General features: G+C 37.2%; 2 protein-coding genes across 3 annotated transcripts in view; both read left to right on the plus strand.

Moving 5' to 3' along the window:
- Positions 1-458: 458 nt before the first annotated feature.
- LOC108878757 (beta-microseminoprotein) lies at positions 459-1,579 on the plus strand. Its single transcript, XM_018669727.2, has 4 exons — positions 459-565; positions 822-903; positions 1,066-1,171; positions 1,265-1,579. The coding sequence occupies exons 1-4, from the start codon at positions 563-565 to the stop codon at positions 1,392-1,394; spliced, it is 321 nt and encodes a 106-aa protein (XP_018525243.1). The 5' UTR covers positions 459-562; the 3' UTR covers positions 1,395-1,579.
- Positions 1,580-4,436: 2,857 nt separating this feature from the next.
- Positions 4,437-13,362, plus strand: part of LOC108878530 (anthrax toxin receptor 1) — a 28,976-nt gene continuing 20,050 nt past the window's right edge. Inside the window, exons 1-6 of one of the 2 annotated variants that reach the window (XM_018669341.2) lie at positions 4,437-4,582; positions 5,141-5,216; positions 6,707-6,812; positions 6,904-9,815; positions 12,800-12,871; positions 12,964-13,035. In XM_018669341.2, the coding sequence (XP_018524857.1) occupies positions 9,634-9,815; positions 12,800-12,871; positions 12,964-13,035 (326 nt within the window). In that variant the 5' untranslated portion in view covers positions 4,437-4,582; positions 5,141-5,216; positions 6,707-6,812; positions 6,904-9,633. The remainder of the gene's footprint in view (positions 4,583-5,140; positions 5,217-6,706; positions 6,813-6,903; positions 9,816-12,799; positions 12,872-12,963; positions 13,036-13,362) is intronic. The other variant, XM_018669343.2, reaches the window with a different exon arrangement.

Raw genomic sequence — 13,362 nt, forward strand, 5'->3', positions numbered from 1 at the left:
TGTGTACATTTCATACATTAAAAATGAAAAGGATGAAATCTAATTGTAAAGATTCTATGCAAAATGTATGTTTTAATAAATAAATATAATAAATATAGTTTATACAAAGACGTAGATTTTGTCAGTGGGAGTCTAGAGCCGTTTAAATTGTAATACATGCTTCAAAATGCAGATTAGTAAAGCAAACACTGACAGTCAGGCAGAGTATGAAATGTTACTTCAGATCAATTTGTTATCACAGATTAGTCTGCCAGAACCCCCAGTGCAACTAAAAGATAGAAACATCTGAACACTAAAAAATTATCACTAATTATGTTTGTAAAACCTTCCTTTAAATGAACCTGAGTTATTGCACTACATGTTGTTTTTATTTTTCTATTAAGACGTATAGAAGAGGTGGTGACCTCTTCCAGTGAACCAACTGCTCCTCCCCTCTCCTTATTTAATTCCAAAGGTCCCTGCAAACACACCGTTTAAAAGAGAGAGTCCTTTTGTCAGAAACACAATTTATTTTAACTTCTCACCTGAACGCACTTTGAATCTGACGAATCTGATCGCCACAATGGTAAGTTTTAATAGTTTCATTTTATTGGTATCTGTTTTATGCAGTTTTTGGCAGGCTAAAATTATGTGAATCATAGAGATAAAGAGAATTGGGAGCTACAAAATGTGATGTTCACTACTGCATGAAAGTGATGAAAATAATACATTTTGACACTGTTTAACAATTCTTGTCAAATATATGCTTATAGACACATATGGATTCGGTATTCAGGATCAAATGTTAACTGTTAACTGTTTTACTTGTTTTTGCTGTGAAGAAATATTTGGCTCTGGCTGTGCTGCTATGTGGTCTCCTGTCACTGTCAAATGCTTTTTGCTACTTTAAGGTCATTGAACCAGGTAAAAGAAAAGAAACACACACACACACACACACACATTATGCTATATTTATTATACATACACAAACAAATTTTCTTCATAAGAACAACATAATAAATTCAGACATGATGCCACATTATGGCAGTGCTTAAAATATTTACCACTTTCTCTTTCCACCTACAGGTACAACACACTGTCAGGATAACGAGGACAAGACATGGCATGCTGTAGGATCTACATGGAGAAACAGTAAATGTATGGATTGTGACTGCAGTCAATGTTGTTCTGCGTAAGTACACAGATCACATCATTAGTGATTAAATGGAAAGAAAAATAATGAATCACTATAATACACATTTAACTGTTTAATGTGTGATTGCAGGTATTCCACCCCCAAGCAGTTCCCTGATGACTGTGTGTCAGTGTTTGACTCACAGATATGTGACTACAGAGTCCACAAGAGAGACGACCCAACAGTGGAATGTCCAATTTATGCTGCAGTAGGGAAGTGATACAGTAATAGTTTTGGGTGGTCTGAAGGTGCAGCCATGATTATTCAGTCTCACAAGCAAATGCTGCCTGTTTTGTTGGTTGGAATATGAACTGTCAGAAAATGAAAAAAAAAAAAATACTTTTACAAATAAAATTTCAAATGACTAGATACATAGATAAATTAAAGAATAAATCATCAACATTTCTTCATGACTTTCTCTCTTCTTTTTTTAAAAAAATTCTTTGTATGAGAAAGAGGAGAAACATGCTAACATTTACAAATTAACACTAAACATAGAGCACATCTGAAGCTGATGGAGTATACTGGGGTAATGAAGGCATAACCCAAAATTTTTAACAAACTGAAAATTTTGCGCTGGGGACCTCAAAAATGTCTGTACCAAATTTCCTGGAACTCCATTGAGTTATTTGTGTCTGGACCAAAGAGGTGGACCAGCTGACTGTAGAGTTTTCTCATACCATGGTATCAAACCTAAAATAATAAGATCTGGAATTTTGAGAATAAAAAAACATTGTATTTTACATGATGTTCCAAATCAAACAAACAAATCGCTAGTCCATCCTTAGATGACCTGTAGTGACATGTGTTTCCAATACAAACATAATTTCACCCACCCCTCCCTCATTTAATACCAAAGAACTCTGCACACGCAGGACTTTCCTCATAAATACAGTCTGTTTCATGCTCTTAGTTGATCATCATTCAAATCTGACAAGTCTGAAATCACCATGGTAAGTTTTTACTGTTGTCACTAAAGTATTTGGGGCTGCAATTGCTGAGTTTTGTTCTTAAATAACAAAGATGTTTACCTATATATTAGCTTTTTAATTGTACAAATTGCTAGATGTTCCTTTGAGAGACATTTTTTCATGACTATGCACATATGAAAATATTTCTTTGAGTACTCCTTACAATCCAGGGACCTTTACTTCATTTTGATCTTACATAATAAACACTTGGATTTATGTTGATTCCTGGTTGAAATTTCCCTGATTTTACTTTCATGAAGTGTGAGTAAAACATGAGAGAGCGAGCAAGTAGCCTGGTTCTGTCCACAGGTAATAAAATCTGCCTGTTCCTTGATGGGGAGTAGTGACAAGACTCCAGGAGCTCACTGAACTCAACCAAGAAACAGTTCAGCATATGATTACAGTATATTTTACTGACCCATGTCTCAACATGAGGGGATCTCATTCTTTAAAATGATGATGTTCCTTGCTCCTGTGAGAAAATGTTTGACTCTGGGTTTGCTGCTATGTGCTTTGCCATCACTGTCAGTTGTTCAGTGTAGCACAAAGAGGATTCAGTATTCTTAGATCAAATGTTGAAACTATAATATCTGTTTTCTTATAAAGAAATATTTGGCTCTGGCTGTGCTGCTATGCGGTCTGCTGTCACTATCAAACGCTAGTTGTGGTTATAAGGTCATAGAACTAGGTAAAAGAAAGAAAACACACACACACACACACACACACACACACACACAGTATGATATATAGTATATTTATGGTATATGCACACACAAATTCTTTAAGAACAACAAAAAATTAAAAATGATAAATATTTACCACCATGTCAAGATGACATGGACAAGACATGGCATGCTGTAGGATCTACATGGAGAAACAGTAAATGTATGAACTGTAATTGCAGAAGTTGTTCAGATATGTAAGTAAATAGATCACAACATTACAGTGTTCAAATGTAAAAAAAAAAAAAAAAATCAGAACTATAACAATAACATAACACACTTTTTTCTTTTTCTTATACTTGAAGTGCAAATACTGCATTAGACATTATTTGCAGTCAATGTTGTACTGGGTAAGTAAATGGATCACATCATTTCAGTGAATAAATGGAAACAAAAATAATTAATCATCTACATATTCAAATGTTTAATTGCAGGTATTCCACCCCCATCAGGTTCCCTAATGACTGTGTGAAAGTCTTTGACCCAGAAGCATGTGCATATGTAGTGCACAAGAGGGACGACCCATCTGTACTATGTCCAGTGATGGGGTCAGTGGTTTGAGAGGTGTGAAGGTTTTTCTTGTTTCTTTTTTTTTTCTTAAAAATTTTTAGTTAAAATACCTGACTTCTGCTGCTTTGGTTTTGAAAAAGTCTGTTTTTAATTCATCTCTTGTGAGTCCCCCAAATGGCTGGAGTATTTCTTCAACTTGATAATAAAACTAACCAGTGAGACAGTGAACTTCATTCAACTCAACTGTCGTGTTTTTGTTGCGTACGTGACCAATAGCTCACTAATCTATCACTAATTATGTTCATAATTCACTATCCATCAACACAGACAGATCAACACAGATAGATATGGGACCACAAATTACAAATAAATAAAGTTAGAAATTATTTATCATGTTTGCAAATTATTTACCGAGGTTGCAAATTATTTATGTAAAACATTTAGAGTGCTACATTTTTTAATCTCTTCCGCAACCCATGGAAACCTGGCACAACTCAGTCATAAAAGATTTTACTAATTCAGGGGAAGGTGACATCTCTCTTTGAATGCCTGCCTGATGAGCACCTCAACTGCAGTTTTCCTGGGAGAAAGACAATGAGACAAATACAGTATTGCAGCAACAACTTAATACCAGTCTCTCTCTAACTCTCTTACAAAGAGAGTGAGGTACACAGCAGGGTCTGAGAATCTGTCTGGAAAACACAACACAAAAAGTTGAATTCCCTTCATTTTAAATTGATTTGGCAGGCACTTTTGTCTCTTCATTGTTCGATCTCAAACTCAAGATAGAATGTCAAAATCAATGATAAACAAAAGTAAAGTATGTATTAATGTGGATACTGAAAAATGATAGTAACAATAATAGGTTGAGCATTTTGACAAGAACTGTACAGTTTCCTCACAGTATGTATCAAATCTAAAATGTAGCCTGAATATGATCTGGCACTCTCTCTCTTTAGGACAATATCACTGTGTTTTATGTAATGTATGAAATCAAACAAATAAACTGAAAAACAGGCCTTAGATGATGTGGTAATGTAGTGGTTCATCGATTTGTAATACAAACATTTTGTCCCAGTTTACTGGAAGTTACAGAGAGACCGCCCCTCTGTCTTGTTTGAGTCCAGAGGTTTCTGTTAAGCTCAGGCAGACTTCCTGCTCTGAGTTGACCATCATTCAAATCCAATAAGTCTGATATTACCATGGTGAGTTTTATGATTGTTTCTTGAATAAATTTGGGGTGTTGATATTCAGCTGTTTTGTATTTTGTAGCAAGCAAAGGTTTTTTAAATATTATTTAGATGTTTACAAATTGGTAGAAATGAAGCAAAGTTCTTATAAAAAAAAGCGTTTCTTAAAGGATTTGCTCCAAATTGCAATGGATTCCAGATTATAAATGTTTACACTAGTAAATTTACAATAATAAGGCTTCCCCTTTTGCTCCTGTCATTATTCCTAATGACCACATGTCCTACATTTAGGTAAGAAAGTTAGTATTAGGCCACACAAGCCACCAGAACAGCTTCAATGTGACTTGGCATTGAGTCTCTGGGATGGAACACCTTTCTTTCAAAAGATATCACTGTGAAGGCCATTTCATTTTTTCAAACTATGACTAGGGGTATTGTCATCCTGTTTCTTTCCTCATTTTTCAAGTTTTTCCTTTAATTTGTCACCCATCTGTATGTAAATGTAGGTACAGTGGAGCTTGATTTAATATACTGTATCTTAAACAGTGCTTTTTGTTTCTTTTACTTGTGAAGAAACTCTTGGCTTGGGTTTTGTTGCATTGTGCTCTGCCTTCAGTGACACAACAGTACTTCAACATCATGAATCCAGGTAAACCTAAACAAAGTAATGAAAATAAATGTCACAGTACTAGATTGATTACATAACTATAATTACATATGTATATATTGTGTATATGTTCAGGAATATTGGTGTTAATGACAACACTAAGCTCATGAATTAATGTTTATATAAAACTAATGTTACAACAATTTTTCTACCTCTTAAATCTGTGGTTCAAAGTTGATCTGATGATGGCTAGCTGAAAAGTCAGGGGATCATCTAAGTTATTGCAGAACATCCAGAGGGGAACATTAATGTGTGTGTAAATGCACGTAGTCCTCCAGTTCCTGCACTATTACCACTAACACCAGCCTTGACTGTTGACACAAAGCAGGTTGGGTCGAGGGATTCTTGTTGTTGATTGCAAATGCTGACCTTGCCGTCTGCAGCCTCAGCAGAAATTGAGGTTCATCAGACCAGGCTATGTTTTTCCAGTCTTCAACTGTCCAGTTTCAGTGACCCTGTGTGCAGCCTCGGATTTCTGTTCTTGGCTGAGAAGAGCAGCCAACATGGTCTGATGCTGTTATCTCTGTCTGCAGAACTGCCACTCACTGGATTTTTTGGTTCTTAGCACTATTCTGAATGAACTCTAGACACTGTTGTGTGTGAAAATCCCAGGAGATCAGCAATGTCCTAAATACTCAGCCCATCTGGCACCCACATACATGGTCACAGTCACTGAGATCCTATTTTTCCCCCACATTGCTGCCACATGATTGGTAGTTGAATAAGGTGCACAGGTGTTGCTATAGTAATGCCCTGCAAGTTTGTCTCCCTCAAAACACAAATGTGAACCTCATGGTGGCACTAGAGGAAAAGTCAGAGGATAACCAAAGTCAAAAGGATACATCTTCTAGAGACCATTTGAATTTTTTCACAACTGTGTGGAAATTCTGGGCAGCATAGTATTGCTGTGGGCAGCACCGTCACTTCACGGATAAATGCATATTTTGACCTGCTGGTGGTGCTAAGTCATTATGGTTTCATGCATTGGGGACCTCAAATGTCTATACCAAACTTCCTGACACTCCATCACTAAGGTGTTGAGTTATCTGAAGTGGTGGACCAGCTGACCAACCCACAAACTGCCATTTCCATCCCCATGTCTAAAAATAATGAGTTAAACATTTTGCCAGAGACTGTAGTTTTCTCATATCATGCTATCAAACCTGAAATAATAAGATTTGAGATTTTCTCTGTATCTTAGGAATAAAATCATTGTGTCATATCATTTACCAAATCAAATGAGTAAATTGATCTATTGATCTATATGCCCATGTATTTTTAATAAAAACATAACTACATCCTAACTTACTGAAACTTATAAATAGGCCAGAACACCACTCCCTCAATGCCAAAGGTTTCTTTATGTTTTCTTTTTAAAAAAATATGTATGTGTCTTTATTACAGTAATATCAAAAACAATGTAGTGCCACATTATGGTTGGAAAGTATTAACCAGCTCCTTTCCATCTGTAGAGGGGACACATTGTATGGATAATGTGGAAAAGACATGGCATGCTGTAGGATCCAAATGGAGAAACAGTTTATGTATGGACTGTTCTTGCAACGGATGTTGTCCTGCGTAAGTAAACAGATCACAACATTACAATGTTTAAATGGAAGGAAAAATAATTCATCATCTACATATACAAGTGTTTAATGTGTGATTGCAGGTATTCCACCCCCTTCAGGATTCCTAATGACTGTGTGACAGTGTTTGACCCAGAAAAATGTGATTACATAGTACACAAGAAGGACAACCCATCTGTACTTTGCCCAATTTATTCTGCAGGAAGGGCATGTTAGAGTGATTGTTTTGAAAGACATAAGGGATGTTCTTATTTTTTGAAATGGTGGTTGTGAGGCAGACATGCAGCTGTGATCCCTCACTGGCTTCCCACCAGCAAACACTCTTGTTTTGGTTGGAACCAGTTCGAATAAATGAGCAAGCAGAAGGCACAGCAGCTGGAGATATATCTCTGTTATGAATAAAATTTCAAATAAAATGTGTAAATTTGTTCATGAATTCTCTCTTTTTTTGCTGTTTCCACAATATTTTTCCACAATAGCACAACAAATTGAATTCAGATTTACATGTATCAAGTTTAGGACCAATTTGTGTCCTAAATAAGCTTTGTTGACTAGCTTCTTTAAACAAACCACAAGTTGCAGTAATTCTACTTATTTGTGATTGTTTCACAGTGCATTTTCACCGTTATTGCTTGCTGGCTGTTTGTACTGTTTTGTACTTTTGGAGAAAATAATGTATGTAAATTTACAGTGTAGCTTTATTTAATCTAGTTTTAGTTATAAACCCATAATGCTTTTTGTTTCTTTTTCTTGTGAAGAAATTCTTGGATTTAGATTGGCTGTTTTATGCTCTGCCTTCAGTCTCACAGACTCAGTGCCTTGGCACTACTTAAAAAGTAATGAAAATAGTATAACCCTTCCACACATGCAAAATGGTCATGCAAAATGGTCAGAGCATCAGTATGTAGAGGAAAGACCCCTTCAGTTTCTTCCAATTACTTTATCCAGTTTCTCAGAGGGAAAATTTCATGGGAAACTCCATCTACCAGCGATAGTGACAATTCCAAACAAACATTCCCTGATTTCCCGGTAAGAGTTGATACTAAGTTAATCTGTAGCACACAGTTCTTGAGAAGGGTCTGTGTGATTTCATTGTTATTCACATCATTTTCCCCAAATGTTGTTGGTTTTACTGTCCTCAACAGTAAATGAACATATAGCACTTTCATAATTAAGTGTCATTTGCCAAATTCATTTATGTCACTGCTCTCTGGATCTTTATTAAAACCTGTATTCCACATGTTGTATTTGCATATTTACTGCTGAATATTTCTCATATTTCCCTCTGATGATTTATTCTGGTTATTTGAATGTATTGGTTCATTTATTTATTTTTCTTAATCCACAGAACAATTTCCAGTTTGCTTGTTTGTTGCATGTTACAAATGTGAGAGGGAGCTCTTCTGATGAGCTGTAACCTGTAGAGTACTGCAAAACTTTATTTTTATCGTAAGTAAATGTGACATTCTGGATAAAATTGTTTGCGTCAAATCCTCTGCTGTTCCTCTGAGAACCAGCTGCACTTTAAGCAAAGATGGTACTATATTGTGAGCATGACATTAGATATCAATAATGTTACACTTGTAGTGATTCTTTCAAACCATATTTTACTTCATATACATGTTATCATTTTACATGTACAAGGGAAGTGATGTCAATATTCTCTCTCAATTGATGATGGATTGATTCTGGTCTATCACTATCATCATATAACTTTCCAAAATTAGAAATGATTTTTTGATCTATGCACTCATTCTTTATTTACCAATATACATAAAAGGAACTATATCAGCTCTACCAGAACATAAATTTTGTTTACACAATAATTGAACTAGACAGCACTAACAGCTGAATGATAATTGTGCTGATTTAACTCATGCAAATTCCTCATTAATGGATTGTCTCAACATGTGAAAACAAACAATATGCTGTTGATGATAAATAAACTGAATAAACCATTTTATTGCCAAGAATAAACAGATAAGATAGTCCTCTGTCCTCTTTCAACTGACAGTAACTTCCTGCATGTGCATACCATTGGCAGGATTGGGTTACTACGTCTGTCAGTTGGAACTGCCCAACTAAATGAATTACAGACGTGACAAAAAGATACACTATTCATCTGCTCTCTGTGTTTCCAAATTTCACTTATCAGTGACTGTACATAGGCGAGTCAACACCTCTTTGATGCAATTTCTCCCAAAACTGAAGCTTCATTTCCAGACAAGTAGATCATACACGGTTTCCCAGTATAACCAATACTCGTGGGTCATTGATTTTGTGTTTGTCATGGTCCACTGGTGTAAAAGCAGCAACCAGCTGCTTATCGCCACTAGGTGGCAGGACAAACCAGTGGATTCTGGTGTTTCCACTGTATTGTCTTCATCACTTCTTCATCTCTCTCTCTCGCTCTCCCTCTCTCTCTCGCTCGAAAATGCAAGGAGACTTTTGCAAAGACTCTTTAAGAGTTAGACATCCAGGGTCTGGGGATCTCTCCGTTGCATGGCTTTATCATTAACAAAGAGCAGCAAGAGTGGGAGGGTTGTGGAGCTCTTCTCATCTTTGAGATGCATGCTGCGTTGGACCCAGTGATGAGAGGGTCCCATCAACAACAATAGCAGTGAGACCCACAACACTTATGCTTTCTCTCTCCACTGCACTTCAGCCTTTGAGTTACACTCACTGCTTTCCTTTGGATTATTGCTTTTTTCCAATGGTGAAGACGCCCGTGGAGTATTGAAAGAAGAACCTGCAAAGAGGATTAACTTCATTTTTAAAAAATCGAACGTGGTTTTATTCATCATCTCATCTGTATGAGATTTTCCACAGCTGGAATAATGCCTTCGTGCTGGTGTAGAAATTCCTTCTTTCCAGTGGTGTTTGGTGCTGCGCTGGTTGTTCTGACTGCCGGTAATGCTGGACCGAACCAGGACAGAAGGCAGGCTGGGTCGTCCTCGTGCTTTGGAGGCTTTGATCTCTACTTTGTTTTGGACAAGTGAGTTACCTGACACACGTTACCTGACACTGTTAGAGGGGATGGATGAACAGGATGGTTTTTGTTGACAATTGTAAGCCATTGATGAAAAGCATCAGCTAATGTATGGGGTTGAATAAGAACAATATGTTATTTTGTTATCCTGCATTGTATCTCCAGTGACTGAACCAGATTTGACTATTCCACCCACCTGTCTCTGCTGAGGGCCTTAACAAGGTATCACAATGCAATTCTTTATGCATTGTAAGCATATGAATGTATAAAGTGAATATGCATCATGTTATGTCGGTCTTGTGCTTCTCCGAGTGAAAGTCATTGCCTGCCAAAATGTTTTCATGATGTCATCACCCTTTCTGTTATAATTACGCCCCCTGGTGTCATGTCATGCAGGAAAATGGATAGATGGACTGATGATGCAATACTCTGATAAGCATCAATCTTCATGGCAGCATGTTATATGCCCACAGATGGTGATGATTAGTGGTGTGTTAGGTGTTCCCTCATTCATCAGTCTGCTGCAGGCTGCAGAGACTATAAACACTGTTGCTGACTGCTGTGGTTAGTGTTCATCCTCTTTAAATAACAAATTAATTATTATTGCCAGTAAATGCATCCAGTTCCTGCATCATTATGTTTTCACCAATAGTCTGTGTATCTCAAGTAGGACACAGGATGTTTAGCCTGCCTGCAAAGTCATTTGGATACACTGGTCTTGATTTAGAAACATTTTCCATGTTTATCTAACCTGGTTTTTGGTGATCTCTCTGTTTCCTTTCAGCCACGCAACAGGGTCACCTGATTAAAGCTACCACAGTGAACGATTACTTGATCAAATGAATCAAACATTTTTGATGCTGCATGATATGGCCTTTAAATTCTTATAATTTCCTGCAGTTATTTGGAGCATGATGCATTTGTAAGTAAAATCAGCAAAATTCGTCACGTGAAAACAGTTCCCAAAAATGGCAAGTGTCACTCATGAGCAGTGTTTACCTGAGTTCCCCTGACTACGACTTGTAAGGAAAGCACTTTATACTGTAGGTAAATATACACGCAGCTGCTCTGGCACTGACAATCAACTTACCCAGACTGTTGCCTTTGGACTGCCTTTTTTTTTTTGCAAACCTAGTTTAAAACAACTTGTTTTTCTTACTTTTTTTTTTACTTTTTACCACAAGCCAAAAATGTTTTCCAACTAGGTCAACAACAAATTTATCTTCCAACTCATATTTTTTCTTATCTGGAAGATAGAGTTAGTGGAGTACAGCCTGCCCTCTTTCTCTTTCTGTAGCTTGACTGTTTAAAGAATCTCTGCCTCCAGTGATGGTGATGGATTTTCCAGTTGTCCTACAGTACATGTCAGTGCCAACGCCAGGCACACTGCTGTTCCTCTGAGGGGAAATTAGGCAATTGTGTGTAACAGAGAGTAATTGTTAACCTGACCACTGTTTTGACGACATAGATTTATATTACACGTTTATTATCAGGCACCAATTAATTGCCTTGGCTGTTCCTTTTGCTCTCTTCTCTCCAGGTGGGAGCTTCGCCTGCCTTTTAGCAGTGATGCCCTCCACTTACCCTCACTGTCCTCTTGCAGTATTTCCCTGATCGCTCTTCTCCTCTTCTCTCCTCTCTCCTCTCCATGTCTGCGCTGCCCTTTCTCCATTAGCTCCAGATGTTCCAGTGTTTCAGCCTGTTGGCAGGGCTGTTTGTGCTGGGACTTGTGTCATGGTAACAATGGAAAAATAGGTGTTTTGAGAAATGTTTCAAGGGGGCGTTGGGTTATAAAAACACAGTTTAAATGAAAGATATTTCGATAAGCAGCAATACTGATACATATAAGCTCACAAACTGATCCCCATTAACCAGATACAACTGTGTATTGCTAATTGTAGATAATTAAATTAGATGATAGATAACTATAATGAGAAGTTTCTATGCTTCTAAATCTTTAATCCCTTTATCTTTATTTCCTTGACAACAATGGAGCAGGATACAGAGGACTTTGTGGCAGTTGCTATAAAGTCCAATAAAAACATCAAGGAAAAATGTGAATAGCAACAACTCAGTTTTCAGTTCATTAGCAGAGAGGGAATAGTGTGCAAGATGACTAACATTCACACTGACCTAGTTGTGATCATGGAGCTGGTTGCATGAAAGCTTAATGAGGATACATTCATCTGACTCCAATAACACTGATATAATTGCAGGTGCATTATAAAGATGTTAACAGTAATCTGAATAGTACGACATCATTGCTACTCCTCAAACCAGCTGCACTGCTTCAAGTGTTTACTCATGCAGAACTATTCTGCAGACTCTTTTTGTTCAATTGCTCCCTGTAGAGACAGTCTATTCCACGGGTGGATTACTGAATGGGCCAACTGGGCACAGGCCCCGGGGCTCAAAGGGTCAGGGGGGCGACAACTGAGAAAAAAGAGATTACCACAAAGAGATACAAAATGATCACAAAGATTTGCAAAACAATTACAAGGAAACACAAAACAACTGCAAGGAGATGTAAAATGTCTACAAAGGAATGCAAAACAACTACTAAGAGAAATTACTACAAAGAGACACATAATGACTGCAAAGTCAGACATTATAAAATAGGGTTGATGAATATAAACCAAATGTTAAATATGTACATAGAGTAAAAATAAAATAAAATAAATTAAAATGAGAGTGAATGGCTAGAGAGGGACACAAAATGACTAAAATGAGATACAAAACAAATACAAAGAGTTGCATCATTCATAGTCATTTTCTGTCTCTTTCGGTCTTGGTCTCTTGCTACTATGTAAGAGGGGTGGGGGATCTTCTAAAGTCAGTGTCCAGGGGCCCATTGTCTCATAAACTGTCCATGGTGTACTGTTAATTTCACAGCAGTCAAACAGTAGTAGAGAAAAGAGGTCATGTAGTTTAGATGCACAACAGTGGTTGAAAGAGCTCCTCATTAATTTGAAATTTCTCTTCTCCTTCAGATCTGGGAGTGTGCAGAATCACTGGACTGAAATCTACCACTTTGTTGAACATCTAGCTCATAAATTCATAAGGTAAAAAATTCATAATTGTGTCATCATTCTGTGGGAAAACATGTTAAAAGAAATGATTACTGATCTATATTTTTCTCTTCTCCTTGCCCCAGTCCACAGTTGCGGATGTCGTTCATTGTGTTCTCAACTGAGGGAAGGATCTTAATGAGCCTGACAGAAGACAGGTGGGTGCACATCCCCCTCAAAATTGCTTTTAATCCTTTATTTTTCTGTTATCCAGCTGAAAGGAATGAGTGAAATACCAGATTTGGACACAGGTCACACACAGTTATGATCCCAACTGCAGTTTTACGATCAAGAAGCGATTCCAGACAGATACTTTCCCTCGCTGTGATCTGTCTATAGTGTCATCCGTCTGGACAACTACTTTATCATGTGGTTTTCGACACATTGTGGGCAGCTTATGTGTCTAATCTCACTTCAGCAGAGTGTCTCAGCAGCCACATAGTCTTTTCACTGTTTCACTGCTTCCCTCATATCTTATTCTACAA

The sequence above is a fragment of the Lates calcarifer genome, linkage group LG13 (genome assembly GCF_001640805.2).
Source record: "Lates calcarifer isolate ASB-BC8 linkage group LG13, TLL_Latcal_v3, whole genome shotgun sequence".
NCBI lineage: Eukaryota > Metazoa > Chordata > Actinopteri > Centropomidae > Lates > Lates calcarifer.